The sequence below is a fragment of the Triturus cristatus genome, chromosome 1_1 (assembly GCF_964204655.1).
Source record: "Triturus cristatus chromosome 1_1, aTriCri1.1, whole genome shotgun sequence".
Lineage (NCBI taxonomy): Eukaryota > Metazoa > Chordata > Amphibia > Caudata > Salamandridae > Triturus > Triturus cristatus.
In genome coordinates this window covers 114,050,784-114,074,841 of record NC_140579.1, presented here as the reverse complement: position 1 = coordinate 114,074,841, position 24,058 = coordinate 114,050,784, and the positions used below count along the sequence as shown (strand labels likewise).

At 46.4% G+C, this 24,058-nt stretch overlaps 1 protein-coding gene across 1 annotated transcript in view; it reads right to left on the bottom strand.

Moving 5' to 3' along the window:
- LOC146869700 (uncharacterized) overlaps positions 1-24,058 on the bottom strand; it is a 664,652-nt gene that overhangs the window by 554,181 nt on the left and 86,413 nt on the right. Inside the window, exons 4-5 of the mRNA XM_085640198.1 lie at positions 20,897-21,045; positions 1,083-1,365 (exon numbers count right to left, since the gene is read on the bottom strand). Of these exons, the coding sequence (XP_085496324.1) occupies positions 1,083-1,365; positions 20,897-21,045 (432 nt within the window). The remainder of the gene's footprint in view (positions 1-1,082; positions 1,366-20,896; positions 21,046-24,058) is intronic.

The window sequence follows — 24,058 nt, the reverse complement described above, 5'->3', positions numbered from 1 at the left end:
CACAATGCAGGGCTGATGCTCAAAATGTCAATAGAGATTTGCGTGTCTTTGTCGGGACGTTTGCCTGTGGCACCTTCCATTCAGACAAAGGTCCAGCATTCGCCTCAAAAGGGTACAAGGATGCGATTAAGTATTTGGGGGTGTTGGTGCAGTTTTCGTCTCCATACAGACCCGAGGGCAATTCTATAGTGGAGCGAGTGAACGGTGACTTAAAGCAATCTTTGACAGCTACAGTCTTAGGTACTGGTAGGAACTGGCTAGCCCATTTGTATGGAGTTCAACGAACACTTAATAATCTCCTAAGAAGATCTCTGGGTGGGCTAACCCCATAGGAAATGCTCTTTGGCATTCAAATGTTTGTATTGATAAACAAGAGAGGGAGTGAAGAAGTTGGAAAGGTGGTATCATTAGAAACCAAAAAGAATCCACCCTAGAGAGCAAAATAAAATAATAGTATCCTTCCTGGCTCAGTTCGACTCTGTCAAGAACTGTGTGTCCCCTAAAAATGTATAGGGAAACACAATGTTTTGTTAAAATAAACCTCACCCACCAAATGATCCCTTGGTGGTATGCTTCATCATCTGGTTCTTCCCACCCCGCTGCGGGACGGGGCTTGCTGCGACCGACGAAGACGTGGGAGCACTTAGAAGTGAAAAGATACTATGTGTTATGTGAGAGTGGAGGGGTCAAAAGTGAATGAAATGTGATAAAAAATACCTGGCTATGTGGAAACTAGAATTTAATACTCCTTCTAGCTGGTATTGTTAAAAGTGGGGAGTGGAGGATGTATGCTATGATTGGATTTTGGGTACTGAGACGGTAGGAAGGCTTAGCCCCTAGACACGAGGTCCTGTTTTTTTGCGCATAGTACTGTGTATGTGCAGAATCCCTGCAACAAGAGGGTCGCGTGTTATGTGAAGTCCACCTTCACCCACGTTTAAGTACAGCGCACAGCCACCCTACCAATAAACAGTTAACATTGTGTTATGGGACGCTGATCCCAAGTGGCTTCTATTGCCTCCTGATATCTCACATGCCAAGTGATGCATCGTCGTATAGAGGAGAAGCCCACCTCTCCTTACCTTGCGTTCAAGACACCATTCTCTTCTACGGAACTCCCAACGTGAATGTTGGCTCCAGTGAGTCTCCATTCAAAGGAGTCCCCTCTGTTGCTTATGGTGACGGAAGCAATGCGGTAGGTGTTCAGCAAATCCACCCTCCACCAGGGGGAGACTCCAATCTCGGTGTGGGAGCAAAAGCCATGGTTGAAAATACTCCTCAGGTTCCCATCAATCGCTCGACTGGCAATCCCATTATGGTAAATGCTCGATTGGGTCGCCACTCCTCCGTGGGCCACATTGATAACTGTGTAGAGAGCCTAATGTTATTACGATTATATAAATCTCTATGCTCCAGAAAGAAAGAGTGAGAGAGGGCAATAGATTGTGTGGCTGAAGACTGCATAGGCACTAATTAAGGACAATTTTTAGGCAACTGTGCAGACTGTACACAAGCAAAATGCTGTCACTGTCACTTAAAAGAGCCAACAGCTAAAGTGAACCACTGCCCCATGCTGTATCCTGTGGTGGGTGGAAGCAAATGTAAATGGCACTTCCACAGACCAATAAAGAGGGGCGATAAATAGCCAACTATGTATGTATGCATTTCAAGTTCTTTTTTTTTTTTTCAAACTGTGTTTTGTACTTAGAACAAAACACTTATACAGCCATAGCTGTAAGCACTGATCTGAGAAAGAAAGGCATAACATGTTCTGAATAAATATGATTTAACGCTTTATTAAATTTTTACAAGGTTTCTTTGGCTCAAATATGCCAGATGGTAAAAACAGCAACACAAAAAAGTCAAATCGAAATCCGAGATCCAAGTCAGGCAAGCAGGCACAGGTCAGGAATTTAGAGGGAACAGAAAAGAAGGATAAAAAAAAAAGTGAGGTGCTGGATGGTGAACGAACTCTAGGGCATCCAAAAAGCCACTGCAACACAGAAAGTTGCCAAGCAGTGTCCATGTTCCTATCTGATGTTTAAACAGTGCCGCTGCCTGCCTTGACTTGGAAGTTCCGCCCATTCACCTTTAACGTTCCTGTCAGTCACTGCACTCCTGGCTCCAGAGGCCAGTCTGGCACAGTCTTAAAGGAGAATGCCTCAATGATTTCCCCAGGTGTCTAACTAGCCATCCACTGCTGCTGCTTGGCGGTACCCCCCTCTCTTATGGTCCCCCCTCCCTGGTGCTGGTTTCACCAGAAGCCTTTTGATGATAGAAGTCACTAATCTGAACAGGCAGGAAGAAATGAAGCTGGTTCCCAAGAGCATCCTGCAGGCCACACCACTTCCATGCCACCAAATACTGCAATTGTCCTCGCACTCTCCTAGAATCTTACTCCGGCTCCCAGTTCCAAAACTGGTAGAGGAGGAAGCGCTGGTTTTGAAGATACAGGCTACAACCTGGATGAGCGACAAATAGGATACACTCGCCACTCTTTTGGTAGTGCTAAAGCAATTGTTTTTCCTGGACAACCACTCTAGTTCGTTGAAATGGGCCAATAAATGAAGGTGTGATCTTAGAACGAAAACCAGGTAATGACTGAAAATGTGTGGAAAATCAAACTTAATCCCTCTTTTTGTATTGTGGTGATCTTACTCAATGTTGGTCTCAAAAACATTTAAAAGCTGCCTTGACCTGTCGTAAATGTAGAAGAATGCTAGCCTGTACTAAAGAGATTGTAGAAATTAATGCTGTGCCAAAAGGAACAGAGATTTATGAAATTATGTCTGTAAACAAATGTGGATGGAACTCAAAGGAACAGTAAAATGATAATCAAACGAAAGATGAATGTAGTTGTTATATGTCAGTTCAGTTAATAGCTACCAAAAGACCTATTTCACTTGTTGGTTTAAAGTGCAACAGCACTGATATTGTTCTAAATATTGACTCTCTCTGTCTGACCACCTGTCTGAAGGTGATAACTGGATAACTTGAAATTTTAGGTTTATTCCAGAATTTCGTCTCTGCCATTTATGATCTAAGATGGGAACCCATTTAATCTGACAATCTCCTAAAAAGACCACTTCCGATTGAGGAGCAGTTGTAAATGTAAATCTGTATTTGTAAAGCACGAACTACTCACCCTTATGGGTCTCAAGGCACTGGGGGCCGTTGTGGAAATTAAGTGAGCTATTGTCCAGAGTCACATGGTGCTGAGCTGAGCTGCCGCTGGCGGCGGGGATCGAACCCTGAGCCCTGTGCTCCGAAGTCAGCTCCCCTGATCGCCGCACCACACCTCTCCAGTTGGCATTTTGTGTGAGAATATTTAATGAAAATGTCAGTAATGAAATACACAAAAATATTTTTCCATAATTTGTCCGCAGTAGAGTACAAAAACCTGATGCTTTCCTGTGAGAAGGTTTATTTTGACTGCAGTTGGAGCATGGTCTCACATATAAATTGACATCTTTCCTTAACGAAGGCCGCCAAAGATGTCTTTTTTACCAGGTTAAGACTTCTCCTTTCACCAAAATGCCCCACACTAGCCATTGCAAGGCTTTTTCTTGTTTGGGTAGGGAGGAACAGTTTTTACTTAAGAAAAAACATTCCATCTAGAATATTTCTTCCCCGCGGATCTTTTTGTAACCAGACCTCTGATTTCCATGTTTTTGTCTCTGTCTTGACCAAATCCAAGTTCCTCTGCCAAGATGTTGTGTTTAATGTTTGAATGGCCAAAAGGTGAGGAGCCTTCAGTGGCAGACTTTTCTGTATCTTTTTGTCAAGATAAAGCACCACTTTCCTATTGTTTTTTTCTGGTCTATATGATATTATAAGGTGAAAAAAAGCAAAATCCAGCGAGCATGTCAAGAGTTGCAACATTTCATTGAGTTTAAAAAACTTACATTATTTCTATCAATCTGGATGCGCAGCTTGGCATAGGTGATACCACCAGCAAGATGGCCAATAATGACTTATCGTATATGGTGTAAGTGTTCTCCGTGGAGGATAGGGTCCAAGAAAAGAAAGCCACAGGATGCACTGCTTCAATGACAAGACATTTTTGAGACAGTATTGCACCTAAAGCAAAGGAGGAAGAGTCTGTCTGCACATCAAATGGTAGGTCATGGAGGCGTGAGAGAAAACGAGAAGGGTCTGGAGTGGGCGAGGGCCTGGGAGATGATAGTACAAGCTCTGAAGGACTACCGGCTGGAGAGTACAGAGCACGACGGTCCGGAGGGCGGGGTTCCATGAGGCCTGGGAGATTACATGCAAAAACTGAGAACAGGCGAACATTTGCGTTAGACCCCACAATCATGGCCCACATCAGCAGCAGTTGGGGGGTGGGCAGGGTGGAGGGGAGTTACTGGGGTGTTGTTGTAGTGTTAAGAAGAGTGCAGGCAGGAAGGATCGTTGGGGAGGGAGGCTGATGGGTATAAAAGCAGATTCTACATTGGGCTGTTGACCTGACATCTCTGTGAGATGATCGCCATGATACTCAGAGTCACTCTACTGTATGCCGCCCGGCCTCCGGGATGTGGGCTGAATGGCTGTGTGCATTGCTATAACGATGGGTGTGCTCTGAGACACCATGTGTGTCCAGGTTGACATCACGGATGCCTCACTCCTAATTCTGCAATAAAAACATGTTTAAAAAAAAAAAAAATGGAGGCGTGAGAGAAAGGAGTGGTACTAACTGCAGTGTTGAGCTATGCAAATGCTTTTTGTTGATTCCGGCCCCAGTGAAATGCTATACCGTTTCCAGTTATTGTACAATAGGTGCCCTGTTGAAGTCTCTGCAGAATTCTGTGAATCCAAGAAACCTTTGTACTTCTTTTACATTGTAAAGACAAGGCTGAGCTAGAACACTTGAGGCTTTTTGAGGATTCATGCGCTGTCATCGACAGAACAAAGGCCAGAAATGCCACTGACCTAGGTTCAAGATATACTTATTCAATTTGCATTCTAGTAGTGTTATTATAGTCTGTATTACACTTCTTACAAATGACTCCGGTGTTCTTTTAATGACTGTGTAAAAATGAGAATGTCATCTAATATATGATGACAAATGTATCCAAAATATTATAAATAATATTATTGACTCGAAGCGGTAAATAGTTTGAAAGACATCTCAAGATATTCACAATGTCCGCACCTGGGCCCTCATTTACAAGAGGACTGCGCCATTAGAGTGTCGCTTTTTATGCTGACTCGGTGGTGCAGGCCTCTTAATCATATATATTAGGACATGCAGAGCCACCCTGCATGGCATTGCATTGCATCATAGATATGGAGTAAGACGAGGCCGTTCAATGCGCTGTAATACCTTACTCTATGTCAAGGAGGTGTTCCATGGGTGTTGCTTTTGGTGTTCCCACGTAACTGCCATGGATTTCGAGACTGCCCCGATTTACAACTTCATGGAAACCTGGGGCAGTGCCAAAAAGGTATGCTCCCCAGAGAAGGTGTATTAAGGAGAAATGTTTACATTTCTCTTTGTTTTGTATATATCAACAGAAATAGGTAGGTTTAAATCCGTCAGACCTGTTATCCGGAAACAAGAATGAGGGTGCCGTGGACTAATATAAGCACTACTAAGGCGTTTCAACTCATAGACCAAACGTTAGGTGCGCCATGTTGCAGGGATTCTGCTTATACACAGAACTATGCGTAGAACCCCAGGACCTCAGTGAATTGTGGTGTACCAGAAACTCACCTCAGAACCCAGAACCCAGTATCCGGCTAGCATAAGTGTCCCATTCGTTATCCGAGGTTTAGCTCGGCGGTCCCAATGAAAAGACAACCCAGAACAAGCGACTCAGTGTACTCTCAGGAATGGTGGGAATCGGAAATACCTGTTCGTATATTATTCTCACATCAGTCCACAACAAGAATAAACAGAGACACGGTGAAAATAAAAAGAGTTTATTTTATAGACCACGTGTCCTAAGATGCAGTACTTTGGCTAATACAAGCAGACAAATGATTATAATTAAGACCATCAGCATCATTACAATACCATAGAATATAAAGGGAGTGATCATGTTATAAATGACAGTGGATACTACCACCTTCCCTTTACTAAGAAGCTAATATTATTATTATGCTAATAAAAGGTCTCTTAGGCTTGAAGGGGGGACCCCATACCTCAAAGATCAGCTTAGTGAAATCACATCACAGGAGCATCAGAAGTCTTCTCGCAGGAAGGCTCGTCTTCGGTCTGAATATTAAACATGCTGTCTGTAATATTAAAAGCACCAACTTTCAGGTATTCGCAGCTGCCTGTATGTTATGGCTAAATAGTGAGTCGATCAACCTAGAGTGGAAAACATGCATTGTCCAACGACCCAGACTGTTCCTGTTACACCATGTACAGACCAAGGTCGCTGCGCAGAGCTCGGGATGGTAACAACAGATTGCTCTCGTGTGAGGCAAAGCGCGAGCCAGCAGTTTGTTTAAACAATAACATGTAGCTGCAGTGTCGTGCGCAAAAGCAGCAAGATGGCTTTCTAACATCTAACGTGGTTGTGCTAACTTAACAATGTATGTACGTATTAAGGGATTCCTTACTACATGCCCCCTTGATCGAAGCACTAACCAGCAGGGAAGAAATGAGAGAACGCAGAGTTCAATTTCGACAGAGCAGAACTAGGCGTATTCAAATTGAAACCAATGATCGGGTGAGAGAAAGTTCGAAAGAAAAAGGAAAAGCAAAAACCTCAAAAAGGCAAAAAAAAGAAAAAAAATGAAAAATGCTGCTTTAGCTAGCAATCCAAAGTCACAGGCAATGTTCAAGACATGGTAGAAAAAATACAGTGGATGACAGTTCACTCAATCCATGAACGTGTATGCAGCATACGTAGCAACAGCTTCCAACAGGAAATCGTTTGCGCGGCCACTAAAAGTTTCAGCCATCCAGTTAAGCAAAGAAAAGGAACATACATGTTCTTCAATAAGCGGAGCCTCTAGCACCATCAGAGGGCAACCAACGTGTTCTTCCAGAAAACTCATATCCAAGATGTCATAGGCAGCCCTTGCGATGTCCCAATTACCCAGGATTCCTTGCGCCGCACCACAGGCCATAATCCGAACACCAGAACAGGCAAACTCGTGAGACACTAAGGGACTCATCAGTCGATCATAATCCGGGTCCGGAGACACTGTGTTGGATAAGCACAAATCCAGAGGCCATTCAAAGGGACAATCTAGGCAGTGAAAGACAGGTTGCACGCAGGTAAAGTAGGAATACCGGAAGGATAATCCATATGCCAGGCTCAAGGTCGCCAATGGTAGGGTACCATAATACTCAAGCATCCTGTCACGAAGAAGATGCAGACGGGGCAGGTTGTCGTGAGGCACAGAAAGTGCAGCCATGTCGTAGTATGAAAAGTAAAAGTAGCACACCTGCCACCAGCGCCAGAATCAGCGGGACACCGCCAAAGACGCTCGAAAAAATAGAATGAAAAAATGCCGGAATCACACCAAAAATAGTTTGGAAGGAGGTCACGAGGCCAGAGCCCACAAGTTTAAAAAAATGAGCCAGGCCAGTTGTTGACGAGGCATTGAAGATTGTTTGGATCAAAGCTCCAAAATGCAGGGGGAGGTCAGTATTCAAAAGCGCCTGTACCTCAGTGCGCGTATTTGCTACGTGAAGGACAAATGTTTCTCGGGAGGAAGTCAATGGCACCTCTTTTTGGGACAATAGAGCTCTTATTCTGCTCATCTTGGTGAACTCTGCTTTCAAGGTCGGAATCGAAGGCCAGATGGAAACATCCAGCCGCCCATGCGGGGGTGGAAATAGAACATTATTGCAGCAGACTACTCTCTGCGATACAGTTACTATATATGGGATTCCCACTAACATCCCGCAGCAAGCTTCATTATTCAAAATTAAATAACTACCATTTGCAAGCAGCATGAAAGATGGTGTAATCACTGGCACTGGGATACCTTTTAGGACGCAGGCTAAATTTAGGGCGTGTACATTGCATGCACCGTGTAACTGAATGTGCCTACATACTACAGAATGATCAGGTGTCGAGGTACACTCCTCACCTTTCAGGTAAACCTCCGTACCGTCTCTTGTACATCTATACGTAAAAGGGAGAGACCAGACCTCATGTAGGAACGCGGTACCCAACTGTTCATATCTACCCAGAGCATAGTGTTTCATGCATGACGTAAACTTAAAAAGCGCGAAAGGGAGCGTGATCAACCCATGTACTAACCACACGGCTGAATTCAATTCCGCCACAGAGAAAGGTAACGGCTCCAATTTTTCAATGTGTAACAATGAATATGTAGCATCTTTCATGGACATAAACTGCTGCTTTACAGTAAGGTTAAAGGGAAGGAATAATGATGTCGTATTCAGATAGTCCCAGGGGACCTTTCCTGCCTTTAACGTTTGTAATGTCCATGCAAACTGCATAACAGAACGCAACTGGTTTTGACCATGATACAATACAGACATATCATCATGTACAATATCAACAATTGAAGAAACAATATTGTCTAATGTATAAATTCTGGAAGAAAGTGTGTTAATGCTGTTTTCTATAACGGCCAAGACCTTTTCCATATTTGCTTGATCAATGGCCCTCAATCTTGAAGCCGCTTCAATTTGCGACAATTTCCATACTTCGTTGTAAATAGCATACGCCCACCTCTTGGATCTGCCACCCACAGGACCTTTAACAAAATCATTCAAATCTATTTTGTCATGTAATTTTGATAAATGAACTTTGACAGATGCCAAGGTGGAATGTCACAGCCAGGATTGACATAATTTCCCTACAGAGTAGGTAGTTACTGTATGAGAGGACTCAAACCGAGGGTCTACGCGCTGCTGCGTACACCCCGGTTTCAGACCTAGAAAACGTCGTTGACAGGCATCGGAACTGCTTTGCCAAATTAACCATCCTTCACCACTAAATTTCGAAATATTGAAAGATGCATTAGAGACCAATGACTGCAAAGCAGGAAGGGACAGATCTGTGTGGTTATCCCAATTTGGGTAAGCACCCAGATCTGGAACAGAAGAGAAATTTAGTTTTTTAGAAGTGGCCAATCCGAAACAGGTGGTCTGGAAGATGGTTGAATTTAAAAACAACATATGATTTGGTACAAGACAGGCACGATGTAAAGCTTCAGTTCCCTGAACCTGCCACGGTTTGGAACCCCAAACCGATTTAAGATCAATAGTAGCCTTCCACAGATCATAACCTTTGATTGACAACTCATCCATAAAGGACTTAGAATATAGTAATTTGGTGTGTGTCAGTCTAACCTTCGAGGCAGACTCAGACATCACTTTAAAATAAAAGGATGCTGGGCTGGAAACACTGAAATCAGTAAAATAAGTATATTTATCAACCAATGTAGGTGAACTGCCTAAAGATGGGGTGGGACAGTGTTCCCATTGGGTAAAATTTACAAAATTTCAAAACGTATTTGCTTTATGCAGGAAGTGATTGCCATAATGTTGAAAACAATACTGTTCTGCATAGTTAGCCGCATTTTCATATAAATCTTCTGCATCAAAAGCGGCATAATATTTCAAATCAGAAAACAGTGCTTCAATGGCATGAACATCCCAATCATCAGAACGAATGTTCTGCTTAACCACATCACCCATAGAAACACGAAATACATTAGGCACATTGATGACCTCAGTAGGACCATGAATTTGGAATTTAACAGCATCCCACGCAATTCCATCCAAAACGGGCCAGGCAGTAATATTCACAAAAGTCTGGTCCCTTTTCCTGATGTGGGACGAGGAGTGGGGGGCCAAAGTTCCATCGATAAGTCTAATTATAGATCTCTCTTTGAGATAGTGGCCATTCACCAGACGGAAAAATATTATTACAAATCCAATGGACATAAACAAAAAAATACTTATGAGCACCAGCCAAATATATGTCCAAGGGGGAATCAAAAAATGTCTTTTGAACCAACTAACAAAAATAGCAATGTTCGAAGGGGAAGTGGAAGGCAATGAGTTAGTGTCAAAGGAGAAACGTGACTGGGTAACCGCCGTAGATTGTAAAACAGGCGATTGACCACTTGTAGGATAAGCATACTCAGTCTCTTCGGGCAGACCACCAGCCAGTGGTATTTACAAGGGATCAGTAACTGACTGCATCTCGATGGCAACATCAGACAAGGTGGCAGAAGCAGGAACCAACACTGAATTTCTTTGCATCGTCTGGCATGAAACTGCTGGAGTCATACTAAGAAGTATCGGCCACTCGCTGAAGTTTGACATTGTCAATAGGGATGTACCTGTTTTCTTTGCGACCAGGAAGTGGAGGTAAAATGACTGTTCTTGTACCCTGCACTCCAAGCACTGGAACCGGTGCACGATAAGAGGGGCCGAACTCCTTCTTGTTCTCCACCTTCTCACGAACCAGGTCTCCAACTCGGGGTAGCCAGCCGACTACCGGAATCTGAAGCTCAGCATCAGATGTGGAGGGCAAGTGTTCCTTCGCTAGAGTGTCTCTGGCTTCTTGTAGGGTCTGCAAAACAGCACAGTGATCATCTACGTCCAAGGGTGCGGCCGACGCCGCCATGTCTAGACCATCAAGGTCTGGGACAAACATTCTGATTCCGAAGAGCATCATGAATGGGGTCCGCCCACCCAGAGACCTTCTAGGGAGATTATTAAGTGCACGTTGGACATTATATAAATGGGCTAGCCAATTCAGGCCTGTGCCTAAAACTCGTGCTGTCAAAGATTGCTTTAAGTCACAGTTCATTCGCTCCACCACACTATTACCCTCAGGTCGGTAGGGGGACGAAAATTTGACTTGGACCCCCAAATTTCTCATAGCCTCCTTGTAAGCCTTAGAGGCGAACGCAGGGCCCTGATCAGAATGGAAGGTACCACACGCAAAAGTTCCCACAAAGACACGCAAATCCCTGATGACAGTCCGTGAATCAGCACTCCTTTGTGGCCACACCCAAAGAAAACGTGTGCACGAATCCACTGCAACCAAGATATACTTGTACGCAGTATCAGAAGAAAAAGGACCGTAGTGATCTAGATAAACACAACCAAATGGTTTATTAGATATGTACAACTGTGTTTGTGGTGGGCGCGCAACAGTGGAAGGTTTAATCTGTTGGCAAATGACACAATCAAGAACATAAGCGCGCATTTGTTTGTATAAACCGAACCACCAGTAACGCTGTTGCAACAGAGATACAGTAGCGGACACGCCGGCGTGGGCAGATGCCAACCCCTCGTGCGCTGCTAGTATCAGAGATGGTCTGCAGTCCGCGTTGGGAATAATTCTGTCACCAACGTCCTTAATCCTCACTAACGGGACGTTATCAGGATTTAAGTGATAAAAATAACGAGAAGGAAAACCCTTCGGGTGATCACTTCCCTTCTCTGTAGCAGCAATAGCTGCCAAGATGTCATCATCAATCTTACTTTTAGATCTTGTAATTGCTGCCACCAAGTATGTAGCCACTGCTGTTTTTGCTGCCTCGTCAGCCAAGCTGTTACCGACAGCATGGACACCAAGTCGTTGGTGACCAAGAGTGTGAATAACATTCACGAGAGAGAGACGTTCTTTAAAGTCTGCCACTCGAACCCAAAGCAATTTATGCTTAATTGTGCTACCTTTGGTATCGCGATATTCGTTTTGAGACCAGAAGTGTAAATTGTCATTGTAGGACTGGACACAATAAAAGGAGTCACTTACTATAAGAGTAGTGACTCGGGGATCAGCAAACTCCAGTGCAAGCACCAGAGCCCGGAGCTCCACCAGTTGCGCGGTACAATCACCCAATGACTGCGTATGCACGGCATCAGATTGGAATTCACCATTTACAAATGTACCCACGACAATTGCGCAAGCCGCAAAATAGGCATGCTTCGATCCAATCGCCGGCTGCGCCGAGCCGTCAGTGTATATGACACAATGGTATTCTTCGAGCGGGCGCAAAGACAGAGGAGCCGGATGAACGAATTCATACTGCAAGTACTCCTGAGTCTGCAAAGAGGTGTCAAAGATATAAGTGACATCTGGTGATGTCAGAGTCGTGGCCCATTGTATCCACCGTGGATGCAAAGCTTTAGAATTTGGTACACTTGCTTTTGTCACTGCCTCTAGGGCAGGATACGGTGTCACAACCAGTATGCGTTTTCCTTGTGACAGTGCGCGTTCTTTAAGGATCGCCAGCTGTACTGCTGTCAGAACTTTCTCGACAGTGGAAAAACGCAACTCAGCAGAGGTGTACAAGTGTGATTTATACGCAATGGGGACTGTGTCGCCCTCATTGAACGTCAAGTACGTGAAACCCACTGCGCCTGGTACTATTCTTATTACCAGGTTAGTGCGGTTATCACGCGTCAGTAAGTATTGTGAAGCAAGAAGATCAGCCTGTAAAGACTGTAGAATAGCAGAATGTTCTAGCTGCCAGCTAGACTTCGAAAAGGAAGGTTGTACCAAGGCGTAAAGCGGCTTGATACGCTGGGCATAATCTGGAATATACGTACGTCCGAAATTCAGAAAGCCCAGCAAAGATTGTAATTTTTTCAGTGTTGTAGGAGCACGCAGGCATGCGCACTTCTCCAGAAAGTGAGGAGCCAATCCCTTACCTTCGTTGTTGAGCTCGTAGCCCAAGAACAACACTGTATATTCCGCGATGTGAGACTTCGCAAAATTAAATTTGTAGCCATATTCCGCAAAACCCGTAATGATATTGTCGACTCGAGACAGATGTGGCATCAGCTCATCATCCGTGAGGTAGATATCATCAACATAGGAGTATGCGTCGGGGTCCATTCTTTCTAAGAGAGAGACCACGCGAGCGGCAAAGACGCCAGGGCTGTTTTTATAGCCCATGGCTATCTTGTGAACTGTTTTTGTTTGCCGCCTGAAGTAAACGCCGTCCACTGGCTACTCAGTGTGGACAGGTTATGGCTAAAAAAGCCATTGGAGATGTCAAGTGTCGTTTTAAATCTCTTACGCACGAGACTGTCGACAAGAGCCGAGCTGTGAGTATTTTGTACCGCGCAGGTCCGGCAATGCGAATTTAAGTGCCGGTAATCCAAAACTAAACGGTACGACCTGTCAGGCTTCGTCACTGTGAATAAAGGGTTATTCATAGGGGACACACAAGTTTCAATAACACCCTGATATTCCAATTGGTCAAGGATTGCAGCGACGTGCGGTCTAACTTCATGACGCATAGGATATTGGGGCTGTGGCTGGGGCAGAGACCGCAATGGAATCTCATGGCAGGGGGACAACCGGTCCCATCCCACCTGAGTACGATACAATGCCGGCGCTAGCGCCAGTGCCCACTCCTCAGCATACACTTCAGCCTGGTCCTTAGCCACTGTGTGCGCAAAGGACGGGAGGATTACCTCCTCCCCTCTAGGAGCGTCTAAAATGAAAGCTGGGGGCCAATCTGCCTCCGCTAGGAGGATATCATAGGTGGTAGTCAGATTATCCCAAAAAATCCCTTTTATTGTACGTTGTATGTCACCCTCAATTAGTAAGACTATTTCATAGAGTCTGTCAGGGGGAGCCACTCTGGTGTCAGCTGTCTCAACAGTAACCAATGTATCAGTTGCTGTCGCCGCCAGAAATGGACGCAGAGCTTGACGGACTATGGTAATTTCCACTGCGCTGTCCAGTAGCGTCAGCGCCCATGTCCGGTTCCGAAGCCGTGTCCGCACTATCTGAGGCATACCTTGCCGTCAGAGCAGACACTTTCTTCTTCTGAAACGGGGGTCTTTGTCGTGCGAACTCGTCCTGCTTGCCTTTACCTTCAGTCTGTCGGGGTTGGTCACGTGTTTGCGGAGAACCCCGACCTTTGCCACCGCCTCCGCCACCGGACTGTGAAGCCGATGTTTCCTGTGAAGAACGAGGAGAACGTTGTTCAGAAACCTGAAATCTATCAGGAGACTTAATAGTAGCACGATCACGCAGATCATAAGTGCGCTCACTACCGGACTGAACGGGAGAGGCAGGCCGAGACCCCTGTTTCTGCTGCTGCTTTCCCTGTTGTTTTGACCGCCAACTCTGTTTCGGAAAGTTTGGACGGTCATCCTTACCAGAGGCTTCTGCCTTACCCTGCTGCTTAATTTCGGGAGTTTTTACAACAGGTCTAACTCCTAAAGAGCTACGACCCAAATCTCTGTATGCCGTCGAGATTATTTTCGCGAACTCCCGCGGCTTATCCTCATCAGCAACTTTCTTCAGTTCATTACGAACTTGGAATTGCATAGCATCACCCTTAAGGTTACACATTACCATGGTAGCCACCAGGTCAAACTGTCCGAGGAGCCGCATGCCTAATTCTATCGCAGACTCCGCACCGTGGTTATCTTGAACACGTTTAATAACGGAGGGTAATACAGACATAGACGGAGTGCCAAAGCACTGCGAGTACGTCGCTGCAAAGACCTTGCCCCAGTTTACACAATCATCAATGTCGAGGACCAAGTCTTTAGGCAAACTAATGGTAAGGATCCTGTGTTTCTCCACAGGAGATGTATTCGGGTAAACCGCTTCTATTTGGTCAAATTTTTCAGCAAGCCAAAAAGGGAAATCATCCCTATTTGGGGTGCGCTTGCCATAACAGAATTAACCATAACAGGACTAATGACCACCGCGTGGTGGTCAGTAGGCTGCCCCGCAACAGCAGGTGCCCCCACCTGCACATTGCGTGACAGGTACTGTACCAAAGCCCTATGTACTGTAATAAGTGTGCAGTACACGCAAATCAGCCACCGGCACCGTTAGGTAACGGGGATGAGGCGTATATCCGGCTAGTACCGGCCAAGTGGCCCCTGCAATTGACAAAGGGCCCATTCTCGGCGGTATAACCGCATGGGGAAGGGCGCCATTAAACCAAATAAGATGATGCCAAGCAGATATTGGTATTTCTTGTGTCCTATACGGTGTATAGTTCGCTGGCACGGCCGTGGCAGTGTAAGTATGAAAAGAGTTATCGTCCTCACTCACCGCCGGAAGCGTCACCCAAGAGTAAAACAACTCATAAGGATGAGCCGCATCGGCTCCTACCACAAAGATTACGTTCATACCAGTGTCCGGCACCCCATACTGCGTCAAATGACGTCTCAGAGGTGCTCGACTGTGCGCCGCTATTTCGACCACCATAAGGACAAGCTACACTCGAAGCAATTAGTAGCACAAGGGTTCAATAACCTTTTTAATGATCAAGCTTGAAGAAACCTATATCAACAGAAATAGGTAAGTTTAAATCCGTCAGACCTGTTATCCGGAAACAAGAATGAGGGTGCCGTGGACTAATATAAGCACTACTAAGGCGTTTCAACTCATAGACCAAACGTTAGGTGTGCCATGTTGCAGGGATTCTGCTTATACACAGAACTATGCGTAGAACCCCAGGACCTCAGTGAATTGTGGTGTACCAGAAACTCACCTCAGAACCCAGAACCCAGTATCCGGCTAGCATAAGTGTCCCATTCGTTATCCGAGGTTTAGCTCGGCGGTCCCAATGAAAAGACAACCCAGAACAAGCGACTCAGTGTACTCTCAGGAATGGTGGGAATCGAAAATACCTGTTCGTATATTATTCTCACATCAGTCCACAACAAGAATAAACAGAGACACGGTGAAAATAAAAAGAGTTTATCACCTGCTGTGTTAGGACATAGCCCTCCTCGTCAAACAGCTCAGCAATGACACCAGCCTCTGATCTGCGGCGGGCCACAGTCGCCAGCACTGAGCCCGGCCTGTCAGGCTCCCCATAGATTCTAGCTGCAGCATATTTACCCATAAATTTGACTTCGCTATCTGCCTCCTTATAGTATTCTTCAAGGGAGATTTTTAGTAGCTCTTGTATCTCAGGGTCGTTCCTGATGGCCATCTCGGCCTCAAGTTTAGCCAGTAGGGATTCTAATAGAGCAAATCTGTCTCTTATAGAACAAAGTACCCCAGCGTGTTTGCTAATAGCAACGCCTCGTAAAAAGACCATAAATGACTCCCACCCCGTGGCAAAGGAGTTCACTGAGCCAACATTAAAGGTAAAAAATACTGTGATAGCGTCAGTGAGCTCGGACTTAAAACTGTGTCGAGTAGCGAGTATTTTGGAAATCTCCACAAAAAGGGAGGAGGACCCCGCGAGGGCACATTGACCGCTAGTAAAATGGATGAGTGGTCCGATAAAGAACGGGCCAAGACTGAGCAGGCCTGTATCTTTGTCATTAGCGTCTGTGAGATGAACCAGTAGTCTATGTGAGTGTGAATATTGTGGTGCGCCGAGTAGTGTGTGAACCCACCCCTTTCGCAAGACCTAGCTCTCCAGACATCCACCAATTGCATTTGTAAAGCTGTATCAGCAAAAGCCTTGGCGGCAGCAGAAGGTGGCCTGAGGGCCTTTCGAGCGATCAAGCACTGGATCTAAAACGCAATTAAAATCACCAGCCCAAAACAGCGGAAATGTGTTGCGAACCCTGAGGAGAGCAAATATAGACCGGTAAAACTGTGGGTCATCATAATTTGGGCCATAAGAGTTCACAATGAGGAAATTCAGCTCTTTACCATTACACCTGGATATGACATATCTGCTGGCTTGGTTGGTCTCACAGTGTTCTAGTTGAAGCCCCGATTTAGGATTTACCCATGTCAACACACCCCTGGAATGCAAAGTAAACCCCGCAGCATGGAATGGGCCTGTTAATCTGCTAGCTGTGAGCAACGCACAGCCAGTGAGCAGGTGAGTCTCTTGAGGCAAAGAAATGTCGACTTCCTTCCTTTTCAAGTACGCTAGTATTTTACGCACCTTCCTATGATCATTTAGGCCCCTGACATTCCATGTCATGAGGCTCAAACGCCTAGTATGTCCCAGTCCTGTGTGGTGCCTTGACATGCAGGGAGCTCTTGCAGTTGATGTTGCTAATCTGTGATACCTCATACGTAGCCCCGCTCACCCTGGACACAGTAATACATATGATCTTCAATAGAATAAGTAACAGAAAACCCCTGACCCCTCCCCACTCCCACGCCTTGCACTCCCCAACTAGGCAAAGGCGATCATCAGCCCTCCCCGTCACAAAAGAAACAGTGTGATACTGAAAAAATATTACGCATGTACAACAATAAACCTCTGTAAGTGCAAAGAAAAACAGTGTGTAACGCATTGGGGAGGATGTTACCCAACAATACTACACTAGTTCACCACCCCGCCCCGCCACCAAATAGCAATTTAAAGGCTTCAGTTGTAAGAGTATAGTTACTGTTAGAAGACATAAACAGTTCCTTGATCGTATGGCTCACCAGTGCCAGAGCGTCAAGTGCCCCCCCCACCCCCACTCAGCAGCCTAAGCAACATAGAAATAATTTACCAAATTAAAGTACCTTAGGAGGAAATTCGCTTATCAAACAGGCAACAGTGTAACATCAAAACTCTCAGTAAAGTATCTGAGCGCTCATCATGATACAATGACAGTTGAAACTCAGAAACAGGAGAAACATAGATGAGACCAATCTCACCGCCCTCTCATCGATCATTGTCATCAAGGCTACCACTCGCACCATCTGCGAGGGCGCTTTCACTCTGATCCTTCCCACGCTTGCCAGTCTTGTCCCAGTCTTTGAGAGCTTTCTGAAGAGATTGTGGGTCTGAAAATATCTTGGCTTTCCCATCAAATATCACTCTGAGTCTTGCCGGGTATAACATTGAGTATTCAATGCTCTGGTCTCGTAATTTGTGTTTCAGGGTCGTGAATTGTCTCCTGACCTCTTGAACCTTAAAAGTAAAGTTTGGGAACAAAGAGAGAGAAGACCTCTCGTACTGCGAATTGCCCAGTTCTCTTGCCCTCCGTTACGCGGCATCCCTGTCGCGGCAATTCAAACGTTTGGCGATAATAGGCCGTGGAGGGGCACCAGGCAGGGGCCTAGGACCCAGCGAGTGGTGCGCTCTCTCCACGACAAACATATGGGAGAAAATGTCAGCACCCAGCAGAGTTGTAAGCAATGTTTCGACAAAGGTCTCTATGTTCCCCCTCGCAGTAGACTCAGATAGGCCCGTAATTCGCAGATTACTGCGCCGTGATCAGGCTTCCAAATCTTCAGCTCTGTCCTGCAAGGCAACCAGGGCTCTCTCAACACGTTTCTGGGCATTGTTGGAATCAGTTTGGGCCTCCTCAGTTTCCGTGATATGACGCTCTGACATATCCAAACATTCTGAATGTTTGTCCACCCGCTCAGACATTCTGTCCATTCTATAGGCCAAAGTATCAATTTTAGCATCAATCACCGACAAACCCTGTTGCATGGACGCTATTATCTTTTTGATGTCACCCACAGGATCCTCCACTAGATTTTCAGGCTCCGATATCATGGATTCCGCAGCGTCCTCGCAGCATCTTGACTTCCGCTGTTCAAAATTGATCTTTGGCAGCGTCTTGTTCCCCTTGCCCATCTCAGCACCCTCAGCCCCTAGGCCAGTGCATGCCCTTACTCCAAATGCAGCAAACGATCCTTTCTGGCCCAGTGATCCTGCGTGCCACCCCAAGCTTACTGCAAAAAAGAACAAGGGCGTGCCAGGCCAAATCAAAGTAGGAGCTACCTGTGATAGTAAAGGACTGCCAGCAGCTCTAGGTGACTGTCAAGTAGGGTCGCCTCATCCCCACCATGAAGCACGAGGGGTCGTTGTGCAGAGCAGGCGGTGCAAAGCAGGCCGAGGTAGAGGTTTCGCACCCAGGTGGCGTCAATGAGGTAGGCACCATACACTAGGGGCGCGTAAAGGAGTACAGTGCCCGGCAGCAAGGATCAGGACCCCTGAGCGTATGGCACGAGGGCAAATCGTCAATGCACCGAGAACACAGGTGGCACCGCCGCTAGTCAGGCCGGGCTCCAAATCACAGTCGAATGAGCACCAGAGCTCACCGTTCGACCTCAGGTCTCCGACCGTGCGCAAGCTCCCTGCGCAGCCCTCTGCTACAATCCTCACAGTCTGAAAGTCTCCGGCAGGCAGTCGCGCCGAGCAGGTCCCCGCTCACATCAAACTCTGCACAATGTCCACGCTGGATCAAGTCCGCGGAAGACGCTACTCACGCCGGCCACGTCGCCGGGCCGCGCATCAGTGCAAGCTCAGGGTCTAGCGGGGCTATTCTCCTTGCGGTTACAGCATCAGAGGCACCAAGCAGTGGGCTATGCCTGCCTAGCACTCCCGTCAGGAAGTACAGTCTGCGAAGCGGCTAATTCTTGCCGGATAGTGTCGGTGGCCAGCGGAGCTCGATCAAGGAGCGGCCATCTTTAGGCCAGGCAAGCTCCGCCCTCGAGTGGTTGGAATCTTTCTTCTCCAATCAGCCCAACATGGCTAACCAGCAAAGCTTTCTCATTCTTTGATGCTTTTCCAATAAGTCTTAAAGTTAGATTTTGTACAGAAATGTTTCTGCTGAACTATCTTTTAAAGAATGTTTTTCCCCCTGCAATTTCATATCTGTACACTTTATGACTTCTGAGAAGCTTTCTGAGTTATGGGACAATGTATTTAGGTTTGTAGGATAAAACCTTTGCAACTTCACACTCCCTTAGATGACACCCATTTGACAGCCATTTGCTAGTGTTTCAAGTTCATGAGATTCTAGTGCTCATCTGGCCTTGAATGGTCACCCCTACAGGCCGAATACATTGGAGAAGAAATACATAGTTTACCCTTGATGTTTTAAATCAAAAGACACGTCCGAATTGGAACAGGCACGTTTGAATACATTCTAGAAATGAGTCCCCCCTTTTAGATATTAATCAGAGTTCGTCCTCATGAATAATGATTAAAATAGATTATTACTTCTCTGTTCCTTCATGGGATCACTGCATGGACCAATCACTTCCATTGAGCACTGTCTTGCCCTCTTCTAACTGAAATAGAGGATAACATGTGTTTTTCTTTTCCCACAGAATAAGCCTATAGAAGTGGCAATTATTTAACATCTGGAGTGGAGAAAATTAGAGGTCACACAAGAGCTCTGAAAAAGACACAAGTTTAAGTAACCCTTGAAATAGGTAGACCAAAAACCTGATGTTCTTATTTTGAAAACCTAATCTCTCCATTGTTTTGACAAACCCTGAGTGAGGTCCCAAGAAGTCTTTTATTATAGGGAATGAATTGTGTTCTTTTGACGTAACATATTCTATGTTCATTATTGTGGCTGATATGCTTTTTTTAGTTTACCAACAAATTGTATGTTAGCTGAACTAAACACATGAAGACATTTCTTAAAGTAGCTTTGGATATGTGAGTAGCAAGAAGAACGCACATGAAAGCACTTGATTTAGATGCACAGAGGCTGCTCATGGATGTCTTCAAGTGGAATAATACAGAGGGCTTCAGGTGGTTCCTAGAAGACGTGCTGACAGGTCTTAAGCCTACTGTAGGACTTTACACAACCGTGTATGTGGTGGGGGATGGGGAGAAGGTATTAGAGGTAGAATCTGAGACAGATGCTGAATGGATCAACACACATGGGCTCAGTCCTTGCAGTTCAGGTGTTATCTGGCAAGAGAGGAGAGGAACATTCAACAAAGTCACAGAAAATCAAGCACTGCCATCTCTCTGCTTCTCCCTCAGCCAGACATTAGACAGATACAGATAAAAACAATTAAAATATTGGAGAAGATGAGCGGATAGACAGGCTAGAGAGAATCAGTGATATAAAAGAAGGACTCATTTTGATGGAGTAATCGAAGAGCAATATCGAATGGATAGATCATTGACAGTACCAATAGATTGATCAAGAAAATGGAGATGCTATATTTCAATGCCACCAAATCGTGAAGAGGTAGACATCATGGAATTGAGAGCGGAGTCAATAGTTGAGTGAACACACTGGGTTTAACCCTTTGATGCTTCTCTCTGGTCCTACATAATACTCGCTCACCTGGTTTGGGCAGAGCGAAGACCTGCACCTCACAGAGGGTTAGATATTGATAGTCAGAAGGAATAACCACTGTGACATAGCGACCTGCCATCCCGCCGCAGTTGAAGAACCTCGTCTCACCAGGACCAAGAGCATCGATGGTTGCACACCTGCACAACAAAACAGAGGCCACGTCAGCATCGCACACCTGCACAACAAAACAGAGGCCACGTCAGCATCCAAACACATGATATGAGCACTCCACCTCTTACATCCAAGGATCCGCGCACCCTCCCCGCACCTGGCGCGCACCCTGCCGAGCACGAGCTGTATTCTAATTGGCTGTCAACACTCCAGATCAAGAAGTGTTGGCAGCCATCTTGTGCCTCGGTAGAACCGAGGCACAAGAAACCTATAAAACAAACACGAAAAACGCAAAAAGGGGGCAGGGTAGAAACACCCTGACCCCCTAGGCCTGCTCAGGGGGTCCCTCAAGGACCCCCAGGGCCAAAAAAAGCATTTTTTTTTTAAATCGTCGAGAATCGCGCACCCAGCGCGAATTTCGGCCGAAAATAAAAAAAAAGAAGCGTGGGGCTCCCCCGCTTCTTTGGTAATTGGCCAGAATAAAAAAAAGTGTGGGGGGTCCCAATACCCCCCACACTGCCCCAGGGACCGCCACCCCCCGGGCCTCAAACATAGACTATGCGGGGGGGCTCATGGCCCCCCCGCAGCCCCGGAGACCGCCAACCCCACCGGGGCTTCTTGAAAAAGGGTGTGGGGCTCGCATCCTCCCCAGCCCCCGGGGACCGCCACCCCCCGGGCTTGAAGTAATTTGGGATGGGTGTCTCTCTGGCCCCCCCAGCCCCGGGTACCGCCACCCCCGGGGCAACTTGTCAATATGGGAGGGGGGCCACGTGGCCCCCCTCCTGGAGCCTTGAATAGGCCCTGGGGACCGCCACCCCCCAGGGCCAGCTCCTGCAGTGTCCCGGGGTGCCCACCCCCGGGACACTGTAGTTTGCAATGAGAGGGAAACCTGCTCTCGCTTCAATGAAGCAAAGCTGATTGCTTTTCCACATGGGGAGCAGCATGTTAGCTGCTCCCCATGTGGAAATGCAATGCTGGCTCCAGCAGGACGCGGAGAGCCGGCTGCGACCGTGGGGCGATGGGGTCCAGAAGTAGCCCAGATTAAAAAAAAACAATGGCCGGCCCCGGGGGATGGGGTTCCCGGGGCCTTAAAGTGGCCAGAGGAGGGGGGCTACTCAGCCCCCCTCCATACCAAATTTTAACATTTTTTAAAAAAGGGCCATGCCCCGGGGCAAATTATGGCCTCGGGAGGGGGGCCACGCGGCCCCCTTCCCAATTTTTTTTTTCTAAACAAAAATTGGGGTTAGGCCCTAGGGTATGGGGTCCCCAGGGCCAAAAAAATGGAAAAAGAAGGGGGGCTAGACAACCCCCCTTCTAAAAAGAAAGAAGAAAAAAAAAAAGACCGGGATCAGGCCCCCTCCTTACACCACTAGCCCACCAGGAACCTCCAGTATGTGCCAGGGGGCTGTGTTGCAGAGAGGTGTAATGAGGCCATGCCCCTTTTACACCTCTCTGCAACGCAGCTCCATGGCGCTTACTGGAGGTACCTGGTGGCCTAGTTGGCCGCCAGGGGACCTCAGGATTCAAGGGGACTTAATCCTCCAACTTAAAACGCGCCACGGGGCGCGTTTGCACAGTGGTGAAGGTAGGGGGCGGGGCCTGAGGTGATACTGTGCAAACACGCCCTGTGGCGCGTTTTAAGTTGGAGAATTCATCCCTCTTCAATCCAGAGGTCCCCTAGGGGCCAGCTAGCCCACCAGGTACCTCCAGTAAGCGCCATGGAGCTGATTTGCAGAGTGTTGTAAAAAGGGGCGTGGCCTCTGAACACCTCTCTGCAATGCAGTTCACTGGCGCATACTGGAGGTACCTGGTGGGCTAGTTGGCCGTCAGGGGACCTCAGGATTCAAGGAGACTTAATCCCCCAACTTAAAACATGCCACGGGGTGCGTTTGCACAGTGGTGAAGGTAGGGGGCGGGGCCTGAGGTGATATGTGTGCAAACACGCCCTGTGGCTCCATGGAGTTATGTTGCAGAGTGTTGTAAAAAGGGGCGTGGCCTCTGAACACCTCTCTGCAACACAGCTCCCTGGCTCATACTGGAGGTACCTGGTGGGCTAGTTGGCCCCCAGGGGACCTCTGGATTGAAGAGGAATTAATTCCCCAACTTAAAACACGTCACCTCAGGCCCAGCCCCCTTCCTTCACCATTGTACAGATATTCCTCTAAAATCAGCCAAACTACGAATTCCGATTTACTCACCTGTTATCAGGAGAGAACCCAGTGCTACATCTTTTAGCCCAGCACTGACCCTGAAAAGTAATTCTAAGCGTACTTACCAGTAACTTGTATTTCCTTCCATAGGAATCCATTGTGTGGTTTTCACCAGAAAAGTTTCTAAGTGTCCATTTTTAAAACTTACAAATATTCCTCTAAAATCAGCCAAACTACGAATTCCAATTTACTCACCTGTTATCAGGAGAGAATCCAGTGCTGCATCTTTTAGACCAGCACTGACCCTGAAAAGTAATTCTAAGCGTATTTACCAGTAACTTGTATTTCCTTCCATAGGAATCCATTGTGTGGTTTTCACCAGAAAAGTTTCTGTGTCCAACTTTGAAATGTACAAATATTTCTCTAAAATCAGTTGAACTACGAATTCCGATTTACTCACCTGTTACCAGGAGAGAACCCAACGCTGCATCTTTTAGACCAGCACTGACTCTGAAAAGTAATTCTAAGCGTACTTACCAGTAACTTGTATTTCCTTCCATAGGAATCCATTGTGTGGTTTTCAACAGAAAAGTTTCTGTGTCCAATTTTGAAACGTACAAATATTCCACTAAAATCAGCCGAACTAAGAATTCCAATTTACTCACCTGTTATCAGGAGAGAACCCAGTGCTGCATCTTTTAGACCAGCACTGACCCTGAAAAGTAATTCTAAGCGTATTTACCAGTAACTTGTATTACCTTCCATAGGAATCCATTGTGTGGTTTTCACCAGAAAAGTTTCTAAGTGTCCATTTTTTAAACTTACAAATATTTCTCTAAAATCAGTTGAACTACGAATTCCGATTAACTCACCTGTTATCAAGAGAGAA